At 37.5% G+C, this 16875-nt stretch overlaps 2 protein-coding genes across 4 annotated transcripts in view; one reads left to right on the top strand and one right to left on the bottom strand.

Moving 5' to 3' along the window:
* Positions 1-5748, top strand: part of LOC109829127 (signal peptidase complex subunit 3A-like) — a 6996-nt gene extending 1248 nt beyond the window's left edge. Inside the window, exons 2-6 of the mRNA XM_020396234.1 lie at positions 459-506; positions 2743-2805; positions 4415-4468; positions 5273-5359; positions 5447-5748. Coding sequence (XP_020251823.1) covers positions 459-506; positions 2743-2805; positions 4415-4468; positions 5273-5359; positions 5447-5572 — 378 coding nt within the window. The 3' untranslated portion in view covers positions 5573-5748. The remainder of the gene's footprint in view (positions 1-458; positions 507-2742; positions 2806-4414; positions 4469-5272; positions 5360-5446) is intronic.
* LOC109829126 (tetraketide alpha-pyrone reductase 2-like) lies at positions 6550-9572 on the bottom strand. Of its 3 annotated transcripts, none has more exons than XM_020396231.1 (6): positions 9413-9572; positions 9173-9342; positions 8155-8343; positions 7906-8086; positions 7283-7472; positions 6550-6892 (listed from the first exon to the last, which is right to left on the bottom strand). In XM_020396231.1, the coding sequence occupies exons 1-6, from the start codon at positions 9516-9518 to the stop codon at positions 6751-6753; spliced, it is 978 nt and encodes a 325-aa protein (XP_020251820.1). In that variant the 5' UTR covers positions 9519-9572; the 3' UTR covers positions 6550-6750. The 3 variants fall into 3 exon arrangements, with proteins under 3 accessions (XP_020251820.1, XP_020251822.1, XP_020251821.1); XM_020396233.1 differs by having other exon boundaries at positions 7283-7439; XM_020396232.1 differs by having other exon boundaries at positions 7924-8086.

The following is a 16875-nucleotide window of genomic DNA, read 5'->3' as shown; positions in this document are numbered from 1 at the left end:
GCGGGATACGAGCAGCCGAACCCGGATAATTTTATGAACCTTAGAACAGCAATAGATCATTTCAGTCTTTTACACATTATATAATTCACACTGTTCTTGTTTAAAAAAATTCATTGTGCTTGAGCTACCAGGTGCCTAAAACTTTGACTGATTTATTCCTAAAGTGAAACTTTTATTGTTTATTTACATCCTTTTGCTTCTACTATGACACTACAAGAAATTTGGCAAGTATCAAAATTATATACTGACATCATTTTGCATTTCCTTTTCTGAAAAATATATGAACCTGCATTGTTCTTTGAAAAAGGGGATCAAATCCATTTCTGGATATCTGCCTTTTCTTTTATTGCACATAGTTCCTCATTTCTTTTACGTAGCCATTTATTTTTTGGGAAATAAATCTTTTCTTAACCTAATGTTATGACATGAACTCATTTTCTTTCTTATTCATCTTTCAGATCCACAAGATTCGTCGATTTCGGAAACAAGTAAATGGAGCTGATGAGGTTAAACAATTGTCCATTCCCTTTCATCTTAGCATTGAACCATTTCCAAGGATGGTTTTTTCCTTTACACTGAATTAGGAGTCTTTAGTTAATTACAAACTAGTTATTCACATAGAGTATGAAATTATTTATCATCGATATGGGGTAGTTTTATTTCTTCATGTTTTGGTATTGCCATATCAGCAATATTATCTGCTTTAAGTAAATTTGAAAAGGAGATATATGTACAATTTAATAAACTAGTGGATTTATCTTTAAATGTTGTTAGGGAACTTGCTTGAAGATTTTTTTCTTCTTCTAATGCACAACTTTTATGGTTCCTTTCATTTTTAAAGAGTTAAAATCGTTATCCCATTTTTGTCTCATTCTTGTGATTCAGTTTGTGATCCCCGTAGTCCTTACATTGATGTTTACTATGGGGTTCCTTTTTCTTCTACCATATGGCATTCTGAAGGCACATGCATATCCAGTTTAATCTTGTCATGAAAAATATCTCAATTTGCTTGAATAATTCGTTAAACCGTAGACATTAATTGTTGCATGAAAAATACAGATTGATTATTTGTCATAAGAATTATATTTAGATAAGAGTACATTAAATAAATTTCATGTGTTTACTATAAATCCTTTATGTATAAAACTTACTTTTTAAAATTATGTAGAAATATCTAAATTTGCTTGAATAATTTTTTTTAAACTGTAAGTTTAATGTATAAATTGAGTATATTATACATACAGATATACAAGGATATATGTATACATACTTAAGAACATACATGTACATATACATGCACACATGTTTATCAGTATATGTGCATGCGCTGGCTGAGAGCCTCACAGCCTAGGCACAATGACGCAATTATCAGAGGCTCGCTCTACCACTGAGTTAATAGTCCCTCATACAGGCTTCCCAGTGAGAGGCTTGCTATGCCACAAGCGAGAGAAACCCCATCCCTCTCTTTCCTTTTTGCGCTCCATGTTCCTCCTGTGTGGCGACATGTGGATGTAATAAGTTGGATCCTATCAACTTGTTCCGGCCTAGGATAATAAGCTCATGAGCTTTGTCATACGTCGTTGTTGAGAAATGAAATAACACATGTTTATTCATGCATGTATATATGTATGTATGTACGTATCCCATGTTTTTCTAGATTTTGTGTCTCATGTTTATGTCACATAGCTCCATTTTGGTATATTTTCAACCATTATATGAATGTGTTACTGTTTACCACAACTTTGCACTCATTAAATTTTTTTCCCTCTCTGCATTCAACTCAACCGAATCTACTTTTGGTTCTTCAAACTTTATCTTCTATTATTCATTCTTAAATTGCTCATATACAATCATACTATTAATAAATCTTCAACATATCTATACCAAATGGAAATTTCACATTATTAACCCAATTCTCGTTAATCTACAGTTTTGGGTAACCTATTTCCTGACATGGAATCAGAGCATTAGATCTCAAAAGTCCAGTTCAAAGCTCATTATTGGTTATTCAGAATCTACTTTTGGTTCTTCAAACTTATCTTCTATTATTCATTCTTAAATTGCTCATATACAATCATACTATTAATAAATCTTAAACATATCTATACCAAATGGAAATTTCACATTATTAACCCAATTCTCGTTAATCTACAGTTTTGGGTAACCTATTTCCTGACATGGAATCAGAGCATTAGATCTCAAAAGTCCAGTTCAAAGCTCATTATTGGTTATTCAACAGCATTTTTGTTCATCCTACCTACTCTACCTTTTCACACTAGTCATGCTTATGGTTGAGGGCATTCCACAAATCTTAAAGTCCAATGTGAGGAGAGTGTTTTTCTTGATATACATTCTTAACGCAACATGCATTAGCTTAAACTTTTTTAATCAATTTATTAATATATGACATGTAAGGAATTTAAAATAGTTTAAAATTGGAACTCATGGATGTATCAACAGTTATCTAACCTTTTGATGTTTGTCTCTCTACAATATTATAGGTTGCATGTATGCTGCTTCTGTCATAAAAACATGATAGGCTAGTTCAAGAGCAGATTTGCTCCTTAACATTCATGATTATACAACCTAGAATTCAACATTAGGGTGCTGGTAATCTAGATGCTATTATACATGATATCTTGGTCTTAAAATAAAGTTGTTATGCCAGGCTTCTTTGATTAGGCAATGTAAATATGATTAATATTTGCATTATTATGTATTAAAAAGGTGATTATCTGGCAGGTAAATTTGTCCTTGAACATTTCTATGGACATGGAATCCTTGTTCACATGGAACACGAAGCAGGTATTGCATAATAGTCACTTATGCTTTTTCAATTTTATTCTCATGCATGATGAGTAGATTCTAATGCATTTTGAATGCAGCTATTGATGTTGATATCTTGTTACAAAGTTTTGTCGGTTATTTCTATTTTGGGTGCTTAGGATATAAGCAGTGACATTAATGCTTTGTTGCTACATTTTGCAGCTAATTTTCATATTTACTCTTACTTTGTATAGAATAATTAAAAATTACACTTGTAAAATACAAAAAAAAATTCTAGAGTTCTACCTTAAGCTATGTTCTTGTTTAGACCTGTTGATCCCAGCTGAATTTTAGGTTGTTCATGTTCATTCAAAGAAGCTTAAAAATTTTTTCCATTAAAGCTTTTAGCTACTATAGGTTATTAGACGAGCATGAGCTCGAGCTGATCCTCAAAATTTTCAGATCTATTGATCTTAGGCATGAGTTCAACTTACAATTGAGATTGGTGTGATGCCAAAGGAGTGATTCTGAAAGAAATATATTCTTTTTTGGTTGTTACTTCTCCCAGTTGTTTTCTATTCCCTGTCCCCATTGGACTTCGTGGACAATCCACGAAGAGTCGATCACAGGTCTTTAATATTTCACAATATCGATCACACTAATCATTGATTGGAAATTGTCTACTTTTTAGTAGCTTCTCTCTTGCAAGGATGTCAACATTGAGTAAAAACTAAGAAAACACTTCAAATATTGAGCAGAACTTGAGCCCTTCATGATTTCTTGAGGCATGTAGAGATAGCTCTAGTCTCTACTATGGTTCAGCCACTTTTTATTCCAACAGCCATCTCTGCTATCCTCATCCCTGCCAATTAATGTACATGGAGTTCATTGATTGCTTCTCAACATTACCATGCGAGTCAAGTACACTCCTATGTGAACTCTCCTATCAGATGTTAATGTCATCCCTTTTTCCTTTTTCCTTTCTCTCTTTTATTATTCTTACTGTCTTTCATTATTTTTCACTCAATGATCGTATATATTATGTTGAGGCAGTTTTATGATTTCATCCTTTGATTTTTGAATAGCCTTTGGATATTGAGTGGTCAGGTATGATGCATGAGTTTAAGATTGCACACCAAAACAATCAACCTCCATTTTGTTTCCAGTTGTAGAATGCTTCAAAAGCGACTTTTCCATTATTGAGGGGTGTTAGATGATATGCATTGGTTTCCAACTGACCAACCTACTGTTACTATCTTGCATACATTTTGCTTCTTCTGCTAAATAACAAAACAATTCTTGAGAACTCAAGGTCATGATCTTGTGTCCTTATAGTTAGGTTATTATGATGTCAACTCTTAAGAATTCCAGAGAAGTCAAGGTTACAAATGAATGGTTTACCCAAGTGACTTCATTGATATTACTTGTTTTCGGTATTCAAAACTCATGGATGATAGTTGGAAGCAAAATTTCTTATTTCCAATAACTAACCTTATCTAATTTTCAAGCCTCTTTAAATATCAATTCCTGAGCAATTTATTCTTTTCCTTGCATATTTATTCTCCTCTGCCTTATATTTGATAAAATATTTATTAGTAGGCTGGCATATTTAGATTCTTATCATACGTGTATTGTTATCCACTTGTAGGTTTTTGTCTTTGTGACTGCAGAATACCAAACTCCAAAGAATTCACTTAACCAGGTAATTTCTTTACTGAAGTTTCTAAGGAGTTGCTTTTCTTTTCTTTTTGTATTCTTTTTTGGGTAAACAGAAACGGCTATCTATATGATTTATATTCCCACCTGACATTATTAGCGGCTCTTATTATGTAATTTCTTGCTTAGGTAGTCTTATGATGTGATCAGATATTTTCAATCTGCCTTTTATAAGGATTGATTGACAATCATGTCTTCAGAGAGTATCAGGAGGCACTTAAAGGAAATAGGATTTAATCACCAAAAAAGGAAATAGGATTAGGGCTTAGATGATTTATTTACTTATTTTCTGTGATTTAGTAGTGTGGGACTTTGTTTAGTCAGGCTCGACATTTTCTTCTGGTTCAGTTGAGTCAAATATTCTTTAGTTGTTTATTTGCTGATTTAATTGTGCTAGGGTACTTTAGTCTCTGTATCAGAGCAAAGTTATATTTAACCCTAGTTAGATTTTGCTTTTAATACTGAAAGCAAAGTCTTTCATTCACATTCAATGATAACGAAACAAAATTGAAAAATCACTACTAAGTTCTTGATTTGTATTATTGGAGTGTCTAAAAACCAACATTCATGTCTTTTTCTTAATTGTTCATCACATGATTTTAACCTCTTGGAATCTAAATGCATAATCCTTTTCCTACCGCACAATTCTTTCACCTCCTTCACCAAAGCCACCGTATGACTACAGCATAAACTTGGATATGTTGCTAAGAAACTAATTAATCATACCCATATCTGTTATTATGGATTGTGATAGTATTCTTATCTAATCGTTAATTTACCCGGCCTTCAGATTTCACTATGGGATCATATTATCCCTGATAAGGAACATGCGAAATTCCAAAGAGTAGTTCCAAATAAGTATCCTCTCATTGATCAGGTAAATTGTCCTACTAGCTCTTTATCCTCCTCAATTTGATGCGCAATCTTAATATGTTGGAATTAATAATGTGTATTGATTTTTCAGGGAAGCAATCTTCGCGGTAAGAATATTGAACTTGTTCTTCACTGGCATATAATGCCTAAGTCAGGGAAAATGATTCAAGATAAGATGTCATTGTCCACTTTCAATCTGCCAGAGGCATACTCGTAGTTAGCTGCAAACATGTACATTTCTTGTTACCCTTGATAGTTCATGGGCAGTGATAAATGATATCTAAGGATGAGGTTTTATCTATATAAACTTCTTATGTTTCATTTGTTTTTGTTTTGGATATCTGTTTTATTGCATTTTGCGAGCATGAAAAGTATTCAAAGAATGTTTGTCCACTGTCTCAAGTTGGTGGTCCATCTCTTTTCAACTAAGTTAGCTACTCACAAGACCAAATTAAAAAATGTTTTCTGTTGACTATATCTTATAATTAAGGAATAATTTCACACAGTGAGCTTCATGCTTCATTAAATGTTTGTAACCTACAGGGCTGCCTAAGATATAGATATGTATCTTAGGCCATGTACTGTATCAAGAGAGAAATAAGAAATGACGAAGGGAGGTGAGTTAGGGTTTGAGAGGTAGACTGTTATTTTTGTTGTTTTTAGTGGAATCATGGCATAGTTGTACTCCAAGGTCGTAGCTAAACACATTGATTGCCAAACCTTGTTAAATCCCTGTGTTTTTGTAATTGTTTTTTCTGTTCTTCGTTCGTTCTTTCTTTTGTGAAGTTGTCGTTTGATTTGCATTATGTTGCTAACAAAAGAGTATATAAGTTACTTCTTTCTAGTCTCTTAAATCTCTACTTTACTATGCTGCAAGACAGGTATTTGTACAAAAGTTGCGAATCTATAGGATACCCACTCTGTTGCCTTTTCTTTAAAATAACAAGGCAGATCTTTCACTGTACCCCAGTTTAGAGCAGAAACTTTTTTGCACAATGTTTGGTGGTGACATGATATTTTTTGTCACTAGTCACATATTTTTCCAAAATTCCTCGAATATCATTTTAGTCCATTAAGTAGGTTTCTTGCTGGTTTTATAATATTTTTTAAACGCTAATAGAGTTTGTCTCGATTATATCTGTGTTTGACGTCTGATTTGCAGTACCACTGTTTGGTTGCCAAAATAGTAATCAATGGATATCAAACTTCCCCAGATCGAAGGACGCTTTTATACTAATTCAAGACACTGTTACTTATTACCTTGTTGTTCTGCAATTGTTGAGTCATTAAGAAAACATATTCTCTTTCACTGAAAACAAAGGAAACTACTCAGTCAATTAAGACCTTATTGACCTTCGTAACAATTTTTACCGTCCTTGGTCGGCATCAGCTGCTTCACAGAAATCCCTTCTCTTGAAAACTCTTAATGCAGTCATCAAACATCTGAGGAATAGTTTTGAAAGAGCGAAGCCCTAGCTCCTTGAGCTTTGTGGTGTCCATGCTATGTGGGTTGCTATCTCCTTGCATCTCACTACACCTGGTTTTATTTGAAATTTGGGTTTCAGACACATTTTTATAGTCCCAAGAACTATACTAGGTTAGCATTTAGGACATTTGTATGAGAATGAATGTAGAAGCTTCATTAAGTTTTGATTTTAAATATTCTTAGTTTTCTATGTTAGAGTTGGGGGTGGTTCATGGGTGAGTATTAGTTCCATATTAGAAGGAATCAGAGAAAGCTTTGGATTTAAGTGTAAAATTAGGATCAACATTTAATAGTTTAGGTCAATATGCAATTGGATGATAGTACAGTGGGTCTATTCGCATTTGTAATCTATACATCAGTTAAACTGGGACTAGTTGTAAAAGATCTTCTCGTTCATGAAATAAAGTAGTAGATAAAAGGATTGGAGGATTGGATGCTTACTTATCTGGCAACGGCAAATATGGATATTTTGACTTGAGCATCGCGACAATCTCTGACCAATGAGCAACAGTGCTCGAACATATGAGCCTCCCTGAGCCCCTGCTGTTTTCCATGGCTATCATGTGTGCACAAACCACATCATCGATGTGAGCGAACCCTATAGTTATGTTGGGATATGCAGGGAAATGTCCTGCACCATCCAAATGCAATCAGAGCCTTCATTTTTCATTTTGAACAGATGGTGGATAATTTGGGTAAATTAAAAAACAACACAAAACAAAAATGAAACAAATTTTAGGCGCAAAACCCCTGAACTTTATAAATTAGAGAAATCCCCTGCACTTGTTTCGATAGAATACAATGACTGATGGTAGTAAGCCTAAGCTGCCTTCCGTTTTGTACGTGATACGCTTTCGACATTTTTGCTCTTATGCACTCTTTACTTCTGCTGAGAGAGTTTTTCGGGTTAGAACTGATAAATACCTATAAGGGTTTTAGATCTTTCACCCTTCGCATCAACGCCATTTATGACAGTTTCCAGTAGTTTGCAGGTTCTTGCACAATTTGTAAATTCGGAGGGATTTCTCTAATTTATGAAGTTCAGGGGGTTTGGTGAAATTTACCCAAAAATTCTTGTGAACCTTTCACAACGGAGAGGACCATGTGCAGAGTGCTTGTAGGTTGTGGTGTGATCAGAGGTCCAACAACAAATGAAGGATTTACAACGACAAGATCGATGTTCTGAACCTTTGCCTGATTCCATGCCTCTTTCTCTGCCAGCGTCTTGGCATAAGCATACCACAGCTGCCATTAAAAAAATGAATCATGAGCACTGCAGAGAATGAAGAAATACTGAAGGTAAAGGAGCGTACATCGTATTTCTTGCAGTACTCTACATCGCTCCAGTGAGACTCATTGAGAGGGGAGATTGCAGCAGCGTCCTTGTGGTATCTTACAGCAGAGCAGGAAGATGTGAGAACCACTCTTTTTACCGATCTTGCTTTGGCACAGGAATTGAGCAGGTTCACTGTGCCTTTGATTGCTGGCTTGATCATCGTCTCCTACATCAAATGTGTGTTCATTCGATATAGATTAGTATGTTGAGGAATAATAGGTGTTTGTCCAAACTTTTATTTCGACTCCATCGGTTCTTTATATAAATTTTCAAGCGATCCCCCCGAGTTCAAACTCAGAAAGGCCCCTATGGTTTGCGCCGTAAATCTATTAAGCCCCAAGACTATTATTTGGATCTATTAAGCCTCTATGTTTTTTATTTTGAATCTATTTAGCCCCTATGGTGTTTCTCCATAACTAAAAAGTAGATTCAATAAGACAAAAATACCCTTTTTTAGTTATGAAGAAACACCATAGGGGCTAAATAGATTCAAAATAAAAAGCATAGGGGCTTAATAGATCCAAATAATAGTCTAAGGGCTTAATAGATTTACAGCGCAAACCACAGGGGCCTTTCTGAGTTTTAACTCGATCCCCCCTTCATTTGTTAGTAGACGCGAATCATCCGGCAGGCAGTCTTAGGCAAATATCTATTGGGTTGTGTGTATTTGATTCTTAGTATATAATTGTCATGTAGTTTGATAAGATCAGAGTTGTATCGTGATTAGGAGGTTGAGTTCTAGCATGATGATTAGGAGCGTGTTTCCCAGTCGGGAAGTTAGTTTGCTTGGTTTCTCTATGTAAGTCTTCTATTGTAAACCGAGGGTAAGGCGGAGTTGGATACGTGGATGGAGCCCTCTGAAACGGGTTAAGATTGAAGTTTTAGGTTTTCTTGACTAACAAAGAAAGAAATCTGGTTCTTCCCACAATATCTGTGTGTAAAACCCAAACAAGTAGCCGTGCTGTGTATCCTTAAAATGCGATCGTACTTCTCACCTGAATGTTATCCTGAGGAACAAAGACAGGGCATGCAGTATGAAAAACACCGTCGACGCCATCCACAGCCTCGTTGAAGCTCCCATCCTCCATCAAATCAGCCTTCACCAACTTCAGCCTCTCCTTTGCGCCATCGAAGCTCCATAGGTAACCAACCCTCTTCTCGTCATCTAATTCAATGTCGCGTTAGCGAGAATCGGATATTTTGACGAGACAGTAAGAAATTTCGATCCTTTTTACCTGGATCTCTAACGGTTGCGCGAACAATGTGGCCTCTAGATAGAAGTTCTCTGATCAGGTAGGAGGCTATGAATCCAGTCCCTCCGGTTACGCAGTATTCTGGCATTTTGTCTGAGCTTACTGTGTATCAACTTGTTTGGGTGATTGTCTCCATGGGGTAGCTTGTCCTTTAATATAAAGGATAAATAGATTGTGTTTGGTTTGACTTTGGAGTGAGGTTGCACTTGAATTGTTTCGGTGGAGGATGATCACAAATTTTTCATGATGGGGTTGGGAAAAGGAGGGAAATGTCAAAACGTTGTGAGTTCTGTTTGGGAGTTGGTTTGCTACGAAGAGGCACGGAAAAGGTATGACATCAGAAAGAGGGGAATATCACATAAGGGAGGGTAATTCTCGTAAACTACCATGGGCTTTTGGGGGTTTTGTGCAATTATAAAGTTTTTATTAGAGAAAACTATCAGGAATTTACACAATTGCGTAAAAGAACGTGAACTATTGGATATTGTTGCTATCAACGTTCGCATCTTGTATAAAATATCTATGTTTCTTAGTATCTATCAATCATATCTGGAAAACACCGTCTCGGTTAAAGTAGTAAGTTCACATGGAATTTTTTTTTTATCTAAAACATGAAAACTTATGCTAACTGTTGCTTGACACTCAAATTCAATGGACAAAAAGTCCATGGTGGTTTTCTTTGATAAAAAAATGTTTATATTTGTACCGTGAACTTTTGGGATTTTGTATAAACTAAAAAAAAGTTCTTATCTAAGAAAACTATCATGAACTTCCAAAATTCTGAAAAATATCAAGAGCAATTGGAAATTGTTGCTAATAGCATTAACGTCTTAGATAAAAGTTCTATCCTTACCGATATCAGTCAAGCATGACCAAAAAAACAGTCTTTTGATAAAAGTAATTAGTACACAATCGCAAAATAATAATTTATCCTAAATATCATCAGACGTTAATTCATTGAAAAAGGTTCGTGATAGTTTTCTTTAACAAAGGAAGGTTACATTAGTTGTGTGCAAAATCCCCCAGCGTTCATGATAGATGCTGCATGCAATGACTCAACGAGGGATGTTGGAAGGTGGTGGGCACTCTCACAAACTCATACACAAACAGAATAAAATTAGAAGAGGAAGTCACCAAGAGGAATTTACTTTGATTTGAATGACTTGAACAAATGACGCAGACGTAGAAACAGGGAGACCGATCGGATATCGTTCCGATGCTGACGTACCCTGACAATAACATGTAGATAACAAGCTTGAATCCACAAACCCTAATTTTCCCAAGTTTAGGGAAGAAAACAATGGAGAAATTTCTCTTGATTCAATAATTGAAAAGTTGATTCTCGATTTACAAAAGGAACTAATATTTATAGCCAACTAACTCTATCCTAACCCTAATAAAAAGAACAATTTTTCACTTCAGGCCCATTTTATTTTATTTTTATTGAAATCGACCATTTTTTTTATTTACCAAAACCAACCCGATTTCTTGATTAGCAGCTTAATCACCTTCCTAAACAGTCGGAGTTGTCAACCTCGACTATTTAGGAGGGTGTTAAACCCTACTTAGAAGCCTTAAACCCTAAAAATTAATATCCTAAATAGTCGGGGTTGGCAACCCCGACTGTTTAGGAAGGTGATTAAGAAGGTAATCAAGAAATCGGGTCGGTTTTGGTAAATAAAAAAAGAGGTTGATTTCAATAAAAAAAATTGAAATGGGGCTGAAGTGAAAAATTGTTCTAATAAAAAAGTCCGAATTTAAAAAGAAATAACCAAAAATATGAAACTTTCCTAATCTGTCTCCAAGTCAACACGAGGCGTGTCGAGTAGTAACGCTTTTCGTGTCGACTGACATGTGTTGACTAACACCGCCCTTCGTGTCGTCTGGGGTGTGTCGTCTCGACTGTCGACAGGGGTGTGTCATCTCATCTTGTCGCCTCGACTATGTCGAGTCGTCGTCCGCTGATGTCGTCTCAGTTGCTTTTCTTCTCGTCTCGTCCAACACTTGATCTCCTGTATCAGTCCCTCCTTCTTTGAAAGAACTCGTCTTTGAGTTCGCATCACTCGAATACAACTTGATTGAATGATGATAATTAGACATATCCGCCACGTTAAATGTCGCCGACATAGTCATTCCTTCTGGAAGATCCACTACATATGCATTATCATTGATCTTCTTGAGAATCTTGAACGTGTCATATCGTTTCGCCTTAAGCTTGCTATAAGTTCCAGCCGGCATCCGTTCTTTCCGCAAGTAAACCATCACCATGTCTCCTTCATTAAACACATTGAGTCGCCTCTTCTTGTCTGCTCGCGTCTTGAACTTTGCATTAGCCTTCTCGAGCTTTGTATGCACTTCCTCCTGAACGTTGAAAGCATTCTCGACCATTGAACTTGCTGCCTCGCTGAACTTGCTACTTGTCAGCAACTTCAACAAATCTTGAAGATGTCGAGGTGTCTTCCTATAAACAGTGGAAAAAGGAGACATACCTGTGAAACTATGAACAATCATGTTGTAGGCGAATTCAGCTTGAGGTATAGCTTGATCCCACAACTTTGGTTTCTCTCCACATATACATCGAATCAAGTTTCCCAAAGTCCGATTGACCACTTTTGTTTGTCCATCCGTTTGAGGGTGTGCAGTGCTAGAATACTTCAATGAAGTGTCAAATCATCGCTATAAAGTAGTCCAAAAAGTCGCCAAGAACCTGGTATCCCTATCCGAGACAATCGAACTAGGAACACCATGTAGTCGAACCACTTCTTAAAAGAACAGTCGTGCAACATATGGTGCATCCGAAGTCTTGCGGCATGGAATGAAGTGAGCCATCTTAGAAAATCGATCCACTACCACATAGACTGAATCCATGTCTCTTTGTGTTCGGGGAAGTCCAAACACAAAGTCCATACTCAAATCTTCCTATATATCCTTAGGCACAGGTAGAGGAGTACACAAACCAGTATTCTGCACTTGCCCATTTGCAACTTGGCACACTTGACAACTCCTCACAAGTGTCGCCACATCCTTTCTCAAACTCGGCCAATAGTATCTCTCCTCAAGACTCAAAATAGTCTTGTCTCGCCCAAATTGTCCACCAAGCCCTCCACCATGTAAGTCTCGAACTATCTTTTCCCTCAATGATGTCCTTGAAATACAAAGCTGATTTTCTTTAAACAGAAATCCGTCCATAATAATAAAGTCTCCTGTGGGTTGTCTTGTCAAACACTTTGCCCAAACCTCCTAAAAGTCTTCATCATCAACATAAAACTCTTTCAAACTGTTAAAAGCAACAACTTCACCTTGCAATATGCTTAATAAAGATACCCACCAACTCAAAGCATCGAGCACCTTATTGTCGACTCCTGACTTATGTCGCAAAGTGAAATTGAACTGTTCAAAGTATGAAGCCCAACGTTCATGCATTTTGTTGATATACTTCTGATTCTTGAAGTGTTGAAGAGACTGATGATTGGAGTAAATCACGAAGTCGTTAGCAATGAGGTAACTCTCCCAAGTCTTCAAAGAACGAAAAACAGGGTACAATTCCTACTCGTAAGTACTCTACTTCTGTCGAGCTCCATTTAACTTCTCACTCAAGAATGCAATAGGACGCTTCTCTTGAGAGAGAACTGCTCCAATACCGACACCACACGCGTCACATTCAAGCTCAAAGAGCTTGTCGAAATCCGGAAACGCTAAGATAGGTGCAGTGCTAATTTTCTCCTTGATAAAGGTAAAAGTCCAGATTTTGGAATCCAAACTTGGCGGGGTTTCGGTGGTTCTTTGGTCACCGTTTCCTTCCTCCTTTCTCGTCTTTGTTGTAAGAGAGCACGTGCATGAACAGCGTTTGCACGACGTTTTTGTATACGTTCTTTGAGGTTTGAACGAGCCCTTTTGACTGTAGTCCATTCCTCCATCACTAACTTAGCAGAGATATGAGTGATTGGTCGTTGAGACAACTGAACCACTCGATGCCTCCTCGACTCTAGGTCCGCGTGATAACGAACCCCGTCGATTTGTTCCAATGCCTTAGCCAATTGACGAGCGTGGCGTTGACGCTGTCTCTGACGAGCTCTTTTCGTCAATGTCGGCGGGCTTTGATTCGATGACTCTTCAATTAGATAAGAGCCATTGTGAGCAGAGGTGTTGCGAATGAAATTCTCAGCAACAATCAAGCGAGAGTCTTCATTTTGTGCCTTCTTTGGCATGTAACTCTTCCTCAATTGTGAGATCCTCTTGTACTTGCGAGATACTGAAGATCTTGAAGAGGATGATGAGAAATATTCCTCAAACTTGGTTTGGTCGAATTCGTATTCGACCATGGATTCAACTGGAATCTTGATCGGCTGCGACGGCCTCTGTGAAAATGGCCTTCGGGGTATTTATAACCTCGTGGATGAAGCAGTGGCTGCACGAACAGCGCTTGGCTTCTCGGGCGTGGCGAGACAGTGTTTGCTTGTCTCGGCTGGCGAGACAGTTTTGCTGTCTCGCCCGACGAGACAACGTAAATTTGGCTGTCCTCGACCCAGCGAGACAGTAAATTTTGCTGTCTCGCCGCAGCGAGAGCAGTAAATTGGTCTCGAAAATGTAAGTTTCTACAATGTAACCGCTCTCCCACGTTTTAAATTCGCGTTATTCTGGCAGTTATCAACGTGATTCTCGCCCACGACGTTTCCCCAGTTTTTGAACAGTTATTGGCCACGTGTCGACGTTGCAAACAGTTCTTGAACCACTGATAACTGTCTCGTGTGCGAGAAGTAAATTCTGTCTCAGTACGGCGAGACAGTAAATACTGTCTCGCAGGGCGAGACAGTGAAAACTGTCTCGCGCGGGGCGAGACATTAAAAGTCTGTCTCGCCGCCGAGACAGTAAAGACTGTCTCGCCAGGTGAGACAGTAAAGACTGTCTCGCCTGTGAGACAGTCTATACTTGTGTTTCTTTTGCCTTTTTGAGTGATTTCACTCTTGAGCTGTATTGATATCTTTCAGCATTTTTTGACGCCTACAGATACCCCCTCAAAGTATTCCAGACTCATTCTTTATAGAGGAGTTCTGGGATACTTTGGAATAAATAAGTCTTGGCTTACGATCCTTCAATGCTTGGTTGAGTAGATTATATAGAGGAACCCGTAGATGGCTTCAACTCTTGACCTCTTGTCTCTCAATCTATTCAGTACTTTGTAGAATAGCAAGATTCTTCCGGCGTCGCGTTTATCGCTTGACCGTTGTCGAGATCTTGAATTAAAGCTGGAACTTGTACTTGTGAAATCAGCTCTTGTCATCAAGTTGATACTGCATATACCCGTTTGGGGGTAGTCAGGTTATTCTTAAGAATATTTTAAATGATATTCTCAGAAACTTCCTGTTGAGGGTAGGAAAACAGTTTAGACTCGTGTACCTAGTTGGAGTATTCAGGTTATTCTTAAGAATATTCTGAGTGATATTCTCCCAGAAACTTCCTGTTGAGATTAGGGAACAGTTTTTAGACTCGTGTACTATTGGAGTATTCAGGTTTATTCTTAAGAATATTCTGAGTAATATTCTCCAGAAACTTCCTGTTGATGATAGGAAACAGTTTAGACTCGTGTACCTATTGGAGTAATCAGGTCTCTTTTTTGTTGTAGAGATGAACCCAGAATCGGAGAGGAAGAATTTTATATTCTATCTCCTGGTCTCTTGTTTGTTGTAGAGATAAACCGATGATGGAGAGGAAGAATTTTATATTCTATCTCCTGGTCTCTGTTTGTTGTGAGAAGATGAACCGGCGAATCGGAGAGGAAGAATTTTATATTCTATCTCCTGGTACAAAGGAATTTAAATTGGGATTTCTATTCAGAGAATCTGAATAAGGTTTGATCAATTGAGATTGGAAGCAATCTTAACTTTTATAGTTTGATTGCACAAATCGAAGCTGGACCTCTCGTTCATGGAAGGAATCGAAGAGGATTTTGGTTTTGGTCCTAACTGTAGTAAGGTTTGACCAAGTGGGAGTTCTGAGATGATCCTAACTGTTTAAAGGTTTGATCATCCAATTTGTGGACCTCTCGTTCATGGGATGAATCGAGAGGGATTTTAGCTTTGTCCTAACTGTTTAAAGGTTGACAAAATGGAATTTGAGACGATCCTAACTGTTTAAAGGTTTGATGTTCAATTTGTGGACCTCTAGTTCATGGAACGAATCGAAGAGAGGATTTTTAGCTTGGTCCTAACTGTTTAAAGGTTGACCAAATGGGAATTTGAAACGATCCTAACTGTTTAAAGGTTTGATCGTTCAATTTGGGACCTCTCGTTCATGGAACGAATCGAGAGGGGATTTTAGCTTTGTCGCTAACTGTTTAAGTTTGACCAAATGGGAATTTGATAACGATCCTAACTGTTTAAAGGTTTGATCGTTCAATTTGTGGACCGTCTCGTTCATGGAAACGAATCGAGAGGGGATTTTGGCTTCGGTCCTAACTGTTTAAAGGTTTGACCATTGGGTTTTGTAGGGAAGATTGACTCTAAACGAAGTGATGATCTCATCTCAGCAAAAGAGTGTTCGAAAATCATAATAGGACTTAGTATTTATATTCTGTCCATAAATAATCGGGTTATCCCTAAGTATATTATATTTACATTCTTCCAGGAACTTCCGCATTACATGAATTATCGACCCCCAGCTTTTCTTGTAAAAACTGGGTTATACGAGGAGTACGTTAACCTCAGTCATATGTCGGGTTATCCTTAAGAATATGGATTCTCCAGGAACCTTCCCGTTAAGGAAAGGAAATAGTTTAGACTCATATACCTTTTGGAGTATCGAGGAGACAGTTTATACTCGTGATACTTTTCGGAGTGAGGGGGAAACAGTTTAGTAACTCGTGTACCCAATGGAGTTAGGGAAACAGTTTAAATCGTGTATCCGATGGAGTTTATTTGGTCGTCTTTACTCGACTTCTTTCGCGTTTGACGCCGGGATCAGGATTGAAGGAGTAAGTCGATTTCGGTGGGGAGGAATCCTTCTGTGACCATAATAGTTGGGTCGTATTTGTTGACCTCTGATTTGAATAGGTGAGCTCGATTTGTCATTAGCGAGGAGGTATTCCATAATGGCTGGAGCTTCATCTCTTCGAATGAATATTCTTTTTGAAACTTCGGATCGAAAGTTGGCGTTCCAATGATGGCAGATGTCATTTGTTGGACTCTCTCAACTTTCTTTCTTTTAGAAAGTGTTCAGCTGTTCGCCACGAAATTTTAACTCTTCCAAGTTGTGGACGCTCAACCCCAGGACTTCCAGGACATCGATGAGAGATTATTGTGCAATTTTGGCAAGATGAATCTTCTGTACAGGATCTTTGCGAACTAATTGCCTTGTCATGGAAGCGTTTGACAAAATTGTGCGACATGATCTCCGTCTTTTTGCTTACTCATCCAGAAGTGTTCCGATTGACATTCAGTGTCATCATC

This window comes from Asparagus officinalis, chromosome 1 (genome assembly GCF_001876935.1).
Source record: "Asparagus officinalis chromosome 1, Aspof.V1, whole genome shotgun sequence".
Classification (NCBI taxonomy): domain Eukaryota; kingdom Viridiplantae; phylum Streptophyta; class Magnoliopsida; order Asparagales; family Asparagaceae; genus Asparagus; species Asparagus officinalis.
This window is presented reverse-complemented; position numbering and strand designations above follow the sequence as displayed.